Source organism: Myxine glutinosa, chromosome 1, assembly GCF_964187855.1.
Source record: "Myxine glutinosa chromosome 1, kmMyxGlut1.1, whole genome shotgun sequence".
Lineage (NCBI taxonomy): Eukaryota > Metazoa > Chordata > Myxini > Myxiniformes > Myxinidae > Myxine > Myxine glutinosa.
Window position 1 is genome coordinate 311,675,719 of NC_136261.1, and position 14,119 is coordinate 311,689,837.

The window sequence follows — 14,119 nt, forward strand, 5'->3', positions numbered from 1 at the left end:
GATTAATAATGAAAATAAATAAATAATAATCATTAAAAAATTAAATTATTAATCAATTCGGTCACAGAACACATAAACCACCACCATTTCATCAGAATCTGTAACTGGAATTTTTATTATTTTTTTTAGTAATTAATCAAATAATTAAATAATTAATCGATTAATTGATTAACTGATTGATCAATAAATCAAAAATATCCTTGATAGCCACATCACTTGGTCACTCATGTCCAAATATTAGCTTCCGAGCTCAAAAGGTGCCTGAGATATTGGCCAAATGAGAAAGAAAATAAATAAATGATTAATAATGAAAATAAATAAATAATAATCATAAAAAAATTAAATTATTAATCAATTTGGTCAGAGAACAGATAAACTACCACTATTTCATCAGAATCTGTAACTTTAAAAAAAAAAAATTTTTTGTCATTAATCGAATAATTAAATAATTAATCGATTAATTGATTAATTAATAAATCAAAAATATCCTTTGCAGCCAAATCACCTGGTCATTGGCATGTCCAAATATCAGCTTCCTAACTCAAAAGGTGCCTGAGTTAATGGTCAGAAGAGAAAGGAAATTTGATTAATTAAATAAGTACTTAATTCATCGCTAATAATTAAATAACTCCTCAATTTATTGATTAATCAAAAAAAAAAATACCGTTTTTGACAAAGGACTTGCTCACTATTGTGCCGAAATTTCAGCTTCCTAGCTCAAAGGATGGCTGAGATATCGTCCGGACAAACAAACAAGAAAGAAAACAAACAAGTACACATACATTCAAAGTACACCGCCCCATGCCAAATAATTAAATATGCTGCAGCGCGGCATTGCCGGGGCGCCTCCGGCGCCCGGCAATACCGCAGTGCAGCTCATTGAGGCTGCATTGGGAGGGAGAGGTGTACACTAATTGATTGATTAATTGTATAATTAAAATCAATAAAAGATTATCACAAAATATTTTCATAATCAATTGGCTAATCGCATAACTAAACCACTAGTGCTTCATCCGAAGATGTATCTTTTAGAAATTTAATTAAATAAGTCATTTATAAAAAATTAAATAATTAATTGATTACTCAATAAATAATTAATCGATTAATCAATAAATAATTAATAGATGAAATGATTAATCAATAAATCAAAAATATCCTTGATAGCCACATCACTTGGTCACTTATGTCCAAATATTAGCTTCCCAGCTCAAAAGGTGCCTGAGATATTGGCCAAATGAGAAAGAAAATAAATAAATGATTAATAATGAAAATAAATAAATAATAATCATAAAAAAATTAAATTGGTAATCAATTTGGTCAGAGAACACATAAACTACCACTATTTCATCAGAATCTGTAACTTTAAAAAAAAAAATTTTTTTGTCATTAATCGAATAATTAAATAATTAATCGATTAATTGATTAATTAATAAATCAAAAATATCCTTTGCAGCCAAATCACCTGGTCATTGGCATGTCCAAATATCAGCTTCCTAACTCAAAAGGTGCCTGAGTTAATAATGGTCAGAAGAGAAATGAAATTTAATTAATTAAATAAGTACTTAATTAAACGCTAATAATTAAATAACTCCTCAATTAATTGATTAATCAAAAAACAAAAAATACCGTTTTTGACAAAGGACTTGCTCACTATTGTGCCGAAATTTCAGCTTCCTAGCTCAAAGGATGGCTGAGATATCGTCCGGACAACCAAGGAAACAAGAAAACAAACAAACAAGAAACCAGAGTGAAAACTGAGTACTCTCTTTCAGCGTGCGTCACTGCCAAGCCCCCTTCGGTGCCCGGCAATGACGATTTGCAATGCCTGGAGGTGGCATAGGAAAGGAGCGGTGTACAACAAACAAGAAAGCAAGAAACCAGAGTGAAAACTGAGTACTCTCTTTCAGCGTGCGTCACTGCCGAGCCCCCTTTGGTGCCCGGCAATGACGATTTGCAATGCCTGGAGATGGCATAGGAAAGGAGCGGTGTACAACAAGTACAGACAAGTACATATACATTCAAAGTACACCGCCCCCATGCCAAATAATTAAATATCCTACAGCGCGGCATTGCCGGGGCGCCTCTGGCGCCCGGCAATACCGCAGTGCAGCTCATAGAGGCTGCATTGGAAGGGAGAGGTGCACACTAATTGATTGATTAATTGTGTAATTAAAATCAATAAAAGATTATCACAAAATATTTTCTTAATCAATTGGCTAATAGCATAACTAAACTACTAGTGCTTCATCCGAAGATGTATCTTTTAGAAATATAATTATATAAGGCATTAATAAAAAATTAAATAATTAATTGATTAATCAATCAATTAATTAATCAATTAATCAATAAATAATTAAGCGATTAAATGATTAATCAATAAAGCAAAAATATCCTTGATAGCCACATCACTTGGTCACTGTCATGTCCAAATATTAGCTTCCCAGCTCAAAAAGTGCCTGAGATATTGGCCAAATGAGAAAGAAAATAAAAAAATGATTAATAATGAAAATAAATAAATAATAATCATTAAAAAATTAAATTATTAATCAATTCGGTCACAGAACACATAAACCACCACCATTTCATCAGAATCTGTAACTGGAATTTTTATTATTTTTTTTAGTAATTAATCAAATAATTAAATAATTAATTGATTAATTGATTAACTGATTGATCAATAAATCAAAAATATCCTTGATAGCCACATCACTTGGTCACTCATGTCCAAATATTAGCTTCCGAGCTCAAAAGGTGCCTGAGATATTGGCCAAATGAGAAAGAAAATAAATAAATGACAAGTAAAGATAAATTCAAAGTACACCGCCCCTATGCCAAATAATTAAATATCCTACAGCGCGGCATTGCCGGGGCGCCTCTGGCACCCGGCAATACCGCAGTGCAGCTCATAGAGGCTGCATTGGAAGGGAGAGGTGCACACTAATTGATTGATTAATTGTGTAATTAAAATCAATAAAAGATTATCACAAAATATTTTCTTAATCAATTGGCTAATAGCATAACTAAACTACTAGTGCTTCATCCGAAGATGTATCTTTTAGAAATATAATTATATAAGTCATTAATAAAAAATTAAATAATTAATTGATTAATCAATCAATTAATTAATCAATTAATCAATAAATAATTAAGCGATTAAATGATTAATCAATAAATCAAAAATATCCTTGATAGCCACATCACTTGGTCACTGTCATGTCCAAATATTAGCTTCCCAGCTCAAAAAGTGCCTGAGATATTGGCCAAATGAGAAAGAAAATAAATAAATGATTAATAATGAAAATAAATAAATAATAATCATTAAAAAATTAAATTATTAATCAATTCGGTCACAGAACACATAAACCACCACCATTTTATCAGAATCTGTAACTGGAATTTTTTTATTTTTTTTTAGTAATTAATCGAATAATTAAATAATTAATCGATTAATTGATTAACTGATTGATCAATAAATCAAAAATATCCTTGATAGCCACATCACTTGGTCACTCATGTCCAAATATTAGCTTCCGAGCTCAAAAGGTGCCTGAGATATTGGCCAAATGAGAAAGAAAATAAATAAATGACAAGTAAAGATACATTCAAAGTACACCGCCCCCATGCCAAATAATTAAATATCCTACAGCGCGGCATTGCCGGGACGCCTCCGGCGCCCGGCAATACTGCAGTGCAGCTCATTGAGGCTGCATTGGGAGGGAGAGGTGTACACTAATTGATTGATTCATTGTATAATTAAAATCCATAAAAGATTATCACAAAATATTTTCTTAATCAATTGGCTAATAGCATAACTAAACCACTAGTGCTTCATCCGAAGATGTATCTTTCAGAAATTTAATTAAATAACTCATTAATAAAAAATGAAATAATCAATTGATTAATCAATAAATAATTAATCGATTAATCAATAAATAATTAATCGATTAAATGATTTATCAATAAATCAAAAATATCCTTGATAGCCACATCACTTGGTCACTGTCATGTCCAAATATTAGCTTCCCAGCTCAAAAGGTGCCTGAGATATTGGCCAAATGAGAAAGAAAATAAATAAATGATTAATAATGAAAATAAATAAATAATAATCATAAAAAAATTAAATTATTAATCAATTCGGTCAGAGAACACATCAACAAACCACCACCATTTCATCAGAATCTGTAACTTTAAAAAAAAAAAAAATTTTGTCATTAATCGAATAATTAAATAATTAATCGATTAATTGATTAATTAATAAATCAAAAATAGCCTTTGCAGCCAAATCACCTGGTCATTGGCATGTCCAAATATCAGCTTCCTAACTCAAAAGGTGCCTGAGTTAATGGTCAGAAGAGAAAGGAAATTTGATTAATTAAATAAGTACTTAATTAATCGCTAATAATTAAATAACTCCTCAATTAATTGATTAATCAAAAAACAAAAAATATCGTTTTTGACAAAGGACTTGCTCACTGTTGTCCCGAAATTTCAGCTTCCTATCTCAAAGGATGGCTGAGATATCGCCCGGACAAACAAACAAACAAACAAACAAACAAGAAAGCAAGAAAACAAACAACCAGAGTGAAAACTGAGTACTCTCTTTCAGCGTGCGTCACTGCCGAGCCCCCTTCGGTGCCCAGCAATGACGATTTGCAATGCCTGGAGATGGCATAGGAAAGGAGCGGTGTACAATTAATAATGAAAATAAATAAATAATAATGATAAAAAAATTAAATTATTAATCAATTCGGTCAGAGAACACATAAACCACCACCATTTCATCAGAATCTGTAACTTAAAAAAAAAATTTTTTTTACTCATTAATCAAATAATCAAATAATTGAATAATTAATCGATTAATTGATTAATGATTGATTAATAAATCAAAAATAGCCTTTGCGGCCAAATCACCTGGTCATTGGCATGTCCAAATATCAGCTTCCTAACTCAAAGGGTGCCTGAGTTAAGGGTCAGAAGAGAAAGGAAATTTGATTAATTAAATAAGGACTTAATTAATCGCTAATAATTTAATAACTCCTCAATTAATTGATTATTCAAAAAACAAAAAATAACGTGTTTGACAAAGGACTTGCTCACTACTGTGCTGAAATTTCAGCTTCCTAGCTCAAAGGATGGCTGAGATATCGCCCGGACAAACAAACAAACAAGAAAGAAAGAAAGCAAGAAAACAAACAACCAGAGTGAAAACTGAGTACTCTCTTTCAGCGTGCGTCACTGCCGAGCCCCCTTCGGTGCCCAGCAATGACGATTTGCAATGCCTGGAGATGGCATAGGAAAGGAGCGGTGTACAACAAACAACCAGAGTGAAAACTGAGTACTCTCTTTCAGCGTGCGTCACTGCCGAGCCCCCTTCGGTGCCCAGCAATGACGAGTTGCAATGCCTGGAGATGGCATAGGAAAGGCGCGGTGTTCAATAGTTTTGAAGTTACAGCTGCTGCAAAATGCCTCCAAATTGAGACGTTTTTATTGCCTTTGGCTCACCACCACACTTTCAAATACGATGATTTGAGTTTAGGGATTTTCCACTTAATATATCTGGATAACACATAATATACGAGAACAACACATAGGGGAGAGCAAACTTCCGCCACGCTGAACAGTTTACGTTTTGTATCCGACTGATAGGCCAGATCTGCATCCGGACAAGAACCAAAATCTAATTGGCTTGTTATTGTCACTTACCCAACTCATCCACCTAATGTTGTCGTAAATCATCCACAACTTTTTGAAATATCGTGTGTTTGGCCCTGTCTCTTAATAGTGAAAATTCCTTTTAAAATCTTGGTACCGCAACCTCTTGATTTACGCCATAGTTGCATTCTTGAATACACAACAACAACAACATGCATTTTAAAGGCCATTTTCCCTGCTAGAGCGGGGGTTAGACGAGGGGATACGGGGGACGTTACGGATACGGGGGACGGCTCTCCCGTTAGCAAGGGGTGATTAGTCCCTTGTCCTGTTAAGCTGGCCGTCTCCCCGGTCCTCGTACTTGTAACACTCTCCCGCGGGATGGAACGGATCAGGGTTATGGGTCCAGGGTTTATCCCGAATACCTTTATCCGTCCCTCCGCAGACTAGGGAGACAAGTACCGCTCGAACCCCGGTTTTAGATGGACTAGTTGCCGAGCGGTTTTAGCAACCCGAAGTTCGAGCCATTAACAGTACTAAACCCGATCCTCAACGTTGGCCAAATCGTGCCACAGGTGTGCAATGATGGAAACCTCTAAAGCGACCGAAAGAGCATGAAGAAGTAGAAGACAAAGTAGGGAATAACAAGATGTATTATTATTTACACACAACTAAAGGAAGAAAAGCAATCAAAGTAATATACAAGGAAATGGAAGAATCAGAAGACACAGTGCAATATTATTAGCTTATCTATGAACAGTCTTAATTAATACCCCAGGACAACGTGAAAGACAGACGAACGATCACACTTACACGGGGAAATGCAGGCAGGAATGAATGGTAGAGTGTTAGCTTAGCAATTCAAGTTGCATTCTTGAATATAGTCGTGTAAATGAAAAATAGGACCGTGGGTCCTGAAGCTCACCTGGATCAGGAGCAATAGTCACTCAAACCTCCCACACACCTCCTCAGACCCTGATATTTCTTATGTTTAACGCAGTGAATAAACTTTGTTATATCATGGGGGATGAAGGTTGTGATCAAGTTTCATCGAAATCGTGTGTGTAGTTTCAGAGAAAAGAGCAAATACCTATTTTGGAGGGTTAAACCCACCCCCATCCCCCTTCTCCCCCCCCCCCCCCCCCCCCGTCGTAGACCCTCTTAAAGAGCACAGATTTTGATGCGGTCAATAAATCTTCGTTAGGCATCAGATATGAAGCTTGTGGCCAAGTTTCATCAAAACCGTGTCTTCGATTCAAGCGATAATGACTGAAGTGTTTACAGACTCTCACTGACTCACTCACTGACTCACTCACTGATTCACTCAATGACTCACTGACTGACTCACTCATTGACTCACTGACTGACTCACTCAATGACTCACTGACTAATTCACTCAATGACTCACTGACTGACTCACTCAATGACTCACTGACTGACTCATTCAATGACTCACTGACTAAATCACTCAATGACTCACTGACTGACTCATTCAATGACTTACTGACTGACTCACTCAATGACTCGCTCACTCACTCACTGACTGACTGACTTACAGACGCTGCTCGATCGCATAAGCTCACCGGACTAAAGTCCAGTTGAACTAAAAATGTGTAAATTAAAACGAATTTCCCCATAAATAATGTAAGAGGTGAAGGACAGAGGGAGTGCTTCCTCAATCCTCATTTTTATTTTCCGATGTTTACTATTACAGTGGTTTGTTTTATTCAAATTATAATGTTTAAGATCCACCTGGTGTATCTTCTCCAGCAATAGAAGGTCCTCTTTTGAGAGCTCCTCCCGGTACGAGTCCAGCAACTCCTCTACATCACCTTCCTCCACGTCATCAAAGCCGACAGTCTTAGCCATTTCTACGATGTTACGCCGTACTTTCGCCACATCATTATTCACGCTTAAACCCGTGGGCGGCATAATCCACATGCAAAATGGGAAATATATCACTACACGCATGATGCTAACATGGAGGGTTTCCGGAAACTGAAAGAGGGGGAAGGAGAGGGAAGGTAATCTAGACGGCATCCGGATGTTATCGCAAACAGGTTTTCATGTTGTTCAGTGCGAAAATCTTATCGCAGCATTACTCATGTGCTCGAATCATGTAATTCCAATCGCTTGTGAACGTAAATTCATAAATGGTATAAATGACAGATGCACACTATTTCAAAATAGCACAAACAGAACATGCGGAAAACGTGAGCTTACTGGATCCAGATCCGGATCCAGATATTCACCAAAATCGAATCAACTCATCCTTGTTACACACCCAACCTGTCCACCAAGTTTCGTCCGAATCAACCTGTAACGTTTTGAGATATCCTGTTCACAAACAGACAAACAAACAGGGGACAAAACATAACCACTCTCCACCTTCTGTAGTGAAGGTAATAATTAAATAAATAAATAAATAAGTATTTTGAGACTGTCCGTTGTGGACCATTCGGAATTTGGCACCATTTCTTTCACCTCGTCTATGTAATGTGTAGATGGTTTGTCGGTGCATATACCATAAACTTTCCCTTATCTCTTACTGCCCTTGTGAGAAGAGTTTTGGAGGCCTGAGCGGTAGTGCGCTTTTGCTCCTCGTGCCATCGATCTTGCATTCTCATGCTGTGTGGATTCAAATTCAAGTTTTGAAAACCTGCCAGCTCATGTCATATGGGTCAGGTGCAACGTTCTCGTACAACAACTGTTCATTGGCTTGATAAAGCCGGCTGTCTTGCATACATGCACTTGCTTACAATTGAGATTCCGCATGCACATTATACCTCCATAAGCACCTATTTTGCTTATAACTTCAATGGTAACAACAATATGATACCACCATTTACCGGTGTGCATACTAAGAATATTCAAAGTGACATTTTGTGCAGGATTCCGAGTTTTATTTACTAATTCGCTGTGCTGGAATTGCGGAGATTAACGGACTTTTTTGTTTTGTCTAGTAAGCACTACGAAATGTGCTGTTTAACACAACATCATTCCCTTCGTGTTTTGGTATGCTCCGCTGCACTAGTTTTGACAAAGTGCTGTCGCCATCACTATCGCAGTTATGTGCATTCCTCGGACAGGTGGGCCTTCCACTTGGATACAGAAAAGGGGATGAAGCTTGGACCCTGACCTTTTGCTTCAACGGGGATTCCCATATCCCTGCCTTCTCTCTGTGCCCTATTATTATAAGTTGCGTCGCCAACATGTCATGCATGTAACGCACAGCGATGCATGTGTGTGCTGTAAGAGGGTGGGTTGGGGTGCAAGAGAGTTGAGTAGTGGTTACATGCTTGTTTTGACCAATGCAAATGACGTGTGCAGAATTCCTGCTGGCCTCATTATAATGGCAATGAACCAGCTCCATGGGGAGACTCTTTGGCAAAAGAAACTCAGGCTTCGACAACAGAACCTCACGGATGAACTTGAAGTATGGTACGCGAGCTGCATCAGAAAAGTTTTGCATGACGATGTGGAATTTACATCGAAGAAAAAATGGAATTTCATGTAGTCATTAAATACACTTTAAAACGGTTTGAAAATAGATCTCCATTGCAATAGCTGTGTATTTTTGATTGCCAGTTTTGTCAACTTCAGTCCAGAGGTAACGACTCGCTTTTGTTGCAGGGAAAGTAAACTGCGGATTCTGGATAACTTTGTGGAACGTATCGAAAGCACAGTTGTGCAGAACTCTGCTGAAGAAGACATTTTGCGGATTGAAGAACTCTCCGACCAGGAGCCGGTCCTTCACAAACACAACCCGATAAGCAGCGATTCCCCCAGATCGGTGTAATCGCCACCAAATAATTTTCACACACAAAGACAATGCAGCACTTCCTGTGCTATGAGCAGTCATTTGGCTAATTTGGTAAACACAGTTGTCCCAGAAATCAAATCGTGCTTTTCTCCTTTCAGGTTATTTAATGAAATTGATTCTGTTGAGGAGATTAATTGTAACAGTTCCAAAATAGGTCTTGCAGAGATATTTGACTTTCTTCCAAAGATTCTCACTTGCTTACAAGTTCATGAATTGTATTAAATGTGTTTGATGGAATTGAATTTGGGTACAGGTATCAAAAGTGCACTTTGATATGTGTTGGTAACTCGATTACCATTTCCTTCACTTTTTAACAAAACAATGGATGTTTCTAAGCATATTTTGTGGAGACACACTCACTTCCAATCACTGGATGTTTCACATTAATGGAGTAGCCTATTTGTGTTGGTCCCATACCCATCTGGGTTATCAGAGTATCCATGACCAATCATAAACGTTTCCTTCGCTGATAATTTCACCCTTGGACACCATCCCACGGTTCTGCTGAAGCAGACCTCGACCAAGGCATGTATTTTAAATGTGGCCACGGTACCAGCATACAATGGCCCATTCTCTTTGAAAGGCACTTTAGCATACTTTATGGGCACGTAGGAATGTTAGCGGATTGGACTAATGGCTGATGTATAGTTGCATTTATACAACTCATTTTCTTTTTTGTATACACCAGGCTGGTGTTGGCTTAGCGGTTCGGGTGCCGGCTTGGGATCCTAGGATCCTGGGTTTGAATCCCGGTCCATCGCTGAATTAACACCGGGGGGTTGACTCAGCCTGTCATCCTTCCAAGGTCGGCAAATTGAGTACCAGCTTACTGGTAATTCCCTGTGTCTCGCAAGAGGCGACGAACAGGGTTGGCGGCAGGAAGGGCATCCAGCCATAAAACATTGCTTCAAAAAAGGAGACCACGGTGCCTGAAAAAGGCCAACCCCTGCTCTGCGGGGGGAAATGGCCTCTAAAGGTGATTCTTCTTCTTCTATACAAAATTGTGGCTCGTGGAGGAGCTAGACCCTAGAAGGATCAGGATGTCACAGAACAAAAGGAACAGTGGAAAGAGAGGGGAGAAACAGAAGGGAATGGGGGACAAAATAGAGGTACAATTGGACATTTAGGGGTAGGGGAATATGTCTTTCCCTTACCCCTATGAGGATGCACTGGGAGGACATGGTGGATACAGAAACAAACTCATGGAGGAAAAACTGGAAATTTGGAAAGAGGTGGGCTTGGTGAAAGGGGTTAATGGGGGTAGAAATTATCATGGTTTTGGATTGGGGACGATCTGAGATGATGGTAAACAGATTTCTTAAAGATTTGAAGGGGAGAATGAGATTTAAAAGAATGTGGAAGTTGGTTCCATAGGTGGGGGAAAAAAAGAGGAATAAATGAGTGGCAGTGAGTAATGCTTCTGGATTTTGGGAGTTTCACCAGTAGAAGGGGATTGTTGGTGCACCACATGCATCATGGAAGGGACGTAACATGTAGAGGGCAGAGAGTGCAAGACCAGAAAGGAGGGGGAAGAATATAGAAATACCACTGACCTGTCTGCGATGGAGAAGTGATAGACTCAGTTTCATTATGGGTGATTCCAATAATCTTAAAGGCCTTGGTTTCAATGGTGTCAAGCTGAGCAAGTTGCAGTGGAGCCAACCCAGAGCGTTGAGCAGTCAGTACTCCCATCGAGCTGTGGATGAAGGCCGTGTAGGTGGATATGAGTTCAAGTGTGCCAAGGAAGGACATTGTACAATGGAGGATGCCCATTTGGCAACGACTGGCTTTGGAGGCCAACTTTGAAATGTGGTTTGCCCAAGAAAGATCATGGCTGATACTGGGACCTAGGAGTTTGAATGCCAGAACTTCATCAAGAGGATAGTTAAGAAAGAAGATGGGGGTTGCCAGATGGTCCTTTCGGAGAGAGGAGGTGAGAGTGTGAGATTTGTCATGATTGAAAGACATATTCCAAGTGTTTGACCATCTTGTGAATTTGTCAAGGTCGAAAGGGAGGGAAGAGGCTTTAGCCTTCCTGTCTGAAGGATGAGGGATGTCACGGCAAAGGATGGAGTCATCAGCATACATAAAGAGGGACACTACAGCCGTGACAGGTAGAGGAGATAAAAGGATTCCGTTGAGTGCCACACGTTGGCTACCAGAGTAGAGGAAGTCAGTGAGCCATGTGTGGAGTTGTTCTTGGATGCCATAGACAGAGAGTTTGGAGAGCAAGCTCTACTTGTGAAGCATCCGGTTAAGCAAGGGGTTTTATCGAGACAAGAACGAGGCTCATTGAAGAGCAAGGTGATGTGTGGTATGAACAGAGCAGTGGGGCAACTCTTGGACACCATAAGCTATGAAAAGAATGAATAAGAGCAGGATAGGAGAAACTGCAAGTAAATGGGTTGTGTTATGAACTGTTAATGGTGGTAATAAAGTTTGTGGTTAAGGATAGGGGATGACCTGAGATGGTGTGAAGAGTGGGTAACAGCATCTAGAAGGTAGGTCTACATATGGGGAAAGAGGAACAAAAGCATTGAGGTGCGCAATCAGCCTCGTTTTGGAAGTTTAACCAAGCCCCGGTTACTTGAAGTTGTTGGGGAGGGTCAGAGGACAGAGGGAGCTAAAGCAGAGCAGAGGCGTTAACAAGAGACACCACGAACCTTTCTGCCATGTGAAAGTAACAGGCTGTGTGTTTCTGCCTCACAGTGGGAGATGCCAATAATATTGAGAGCTTTAAATTCCAAAGAATCCAGGAGAGACAAATGTGAACCTGGTATACTAGCCCATAGGGGAGAGCAGTACTCTCTTGAGCTTTGAACAAAGTCCTTTCTTCTGAGTGTAGTGCTCATTTGGTTTCAAGGAATAATTTAACTTGGAACAATGGAGAATGTTCCATCTGTGGCTGGCTTTGGAAGCCAAATTTGCTGCAGGGTTGCCTCAGGGGAGGTCATGGCTGAGGGTGAGGCCTAATACTTCAATATCTGACCATGGAATTACAGTAGATAGGTGGGTTTGTTTGACGATCATGTTAGACTGACAGGGTGAGATTCTCCGGGGAAATTCCAGATCATCAGAGAGTGCCACAGGTGCAGTGGGGTACGGTACTTGACATGGGGTTACGTTTGAAAATGGGAAGTCCCACACAATGTGGAGGAGGCATGCAAGAAGGAAGTTTTTTCCAGAGCATCTGGGTTCAAAAAATCCTTTCTTGACAGGATATATTGGGCTGTCTGCAGTTCATCAGGGTTAATATTTTGAATGAGCAGTTCTTGGTAGCAATTACAATGTTGCATACAGCCTGTGGTTGCATCATTACTGGGAGCAAGGCCATGCCGCTGATGCTGTGCCCCACTAAGCAGGTACTCCTTTTGCCGACCCTGGAAGGATTACAGGCTGAGTGAACCCACCTGGTGTTATTTATACGGCACAAAAGGGGCTCACACTCAAGACCCTGAGATCTTAAGCCAGGCACTTTAACCGTTAACCAACACCAGGCTTTATTAGAAGAAAAATATATCATAACTACATAGATCAACATACCCTACGCAGTCGTGAGAGAAAAGGACATGAGCGGAGTCTGCGAGTGGCAAATTTGATTGGTTATGACGACGTAAAATACCATAATATTTTGTCCAAGTACTGCTGAACGGAAGGGTTTTGAAAGCGCTAAAAATGTTATTTGTGTTCAACGGTGTTCAAGTGGTGTATAATTGAATTGAAATAATTTTAAGGTTGGAGAAAAAAAAATCAGAAGTTTACCACCATTGAAGCAGCGTCTTTTACACCACATTATTTAACACGATACGTTAGCTATTTGTGCCTGTTGTTTGTATCTTTTATGATGTCATAAAAAACTAAGTTTCTGGTTTTGAATGGTTTTCAATTTTGGTTGACCAGCAGGCAGACACAGTGAAAACAAAATGATCTCACTCTCTCAAAAAAAAAAAAGATCTTTTCCAAACCGTGTATGTGCAATCGGGACAAATTCAGAGCCAAAGTACTGCTTAACTACAGGTTCGTTTTCCATTTCATGTTCCGAGTCGTGTTCAAAATATAACATTCAATTGAAATTAAGTTGTTCCTCAATATTAAACTGACGTTTGTAGATGGACGGACAGATGGACAAATTTAACCAATTGCTCAACCGAGCTTTTCGCTTCACCCACGAGGGGTAAGGATAACTTCTATACACATACAAATAACTTCTGTATCAGAGTTGCCTACCGGTATGTCTATCGAATGCTTGACTTTATGCCAATTACTGGATCTTTATGGACCCCCAGCTTTATGTCTATGGACCCCCAGAAGTTTTAAGCATGTTTGTTCACTTCGATCATCTTACTATAATTCACCAAATGTCTGTCCGTCTGTCTGTCTGTACGTCCGTTCAAAGGTACCGCAAAAACAGCTGAACCGATCGCAACGATATTTTGGGTGGGTAATCCTGAGATCTCCTGGAGTAAAATAGGCTATATTGTTTTTCCAATTTCAGCTTTGGCCTCCAGCATTTTCAGGTTTGGACTCCCGCATAACGTTATTTTCCCGGGTGCTGCACAAACTGCTGCACGGCTGTGCTGCACGGCTGCACCGATCGGACACGGTGACCTCGGACAAACATTTTAAAAGGACATGGGTTGAATC

The 14,119-nt window shown here is 39.2% G+C and overlaps 1 protein-coding gene across 4 annotated transcripts in view; it reads left to right on the top strand.

Annotated features, from left to right (window-relative positions):
* Nucleotides 1-13,345, top strand: part of LOC137439964 (complex I assembly factor TIMMDC1, mitochondrial) — a 39,922-nt gene extending 26,577 nt beyond the window's left edge. For 3 of the 4 annotated variants that reach the window (XM_078768735.1, XM_078768729.1, XM_068136273.2), the window contains 2 exons: nucleotides 8,983-9,093; nucleotides 9,286-9,717. In XM_078768735.1, coding sequence (XP_078624861.1) covers nucleotides 8,983-9,093; nucleotides 9,286-9,451 — 277 coding nt within the window. In that variant the 3' untranslated portion in view covers nucleotides 9,452-9,717. Of the gene's footprint in view, nucleotides 1-8,982; nucleotides 9,094-9,285 lie in introns of all 4 variants that reach the window. The other variant, XM_068136281.2, reaches the window with a different exon arrangement.
* Nucleotides 13,346-14,119: the final 774 nt, after the last annotated feature.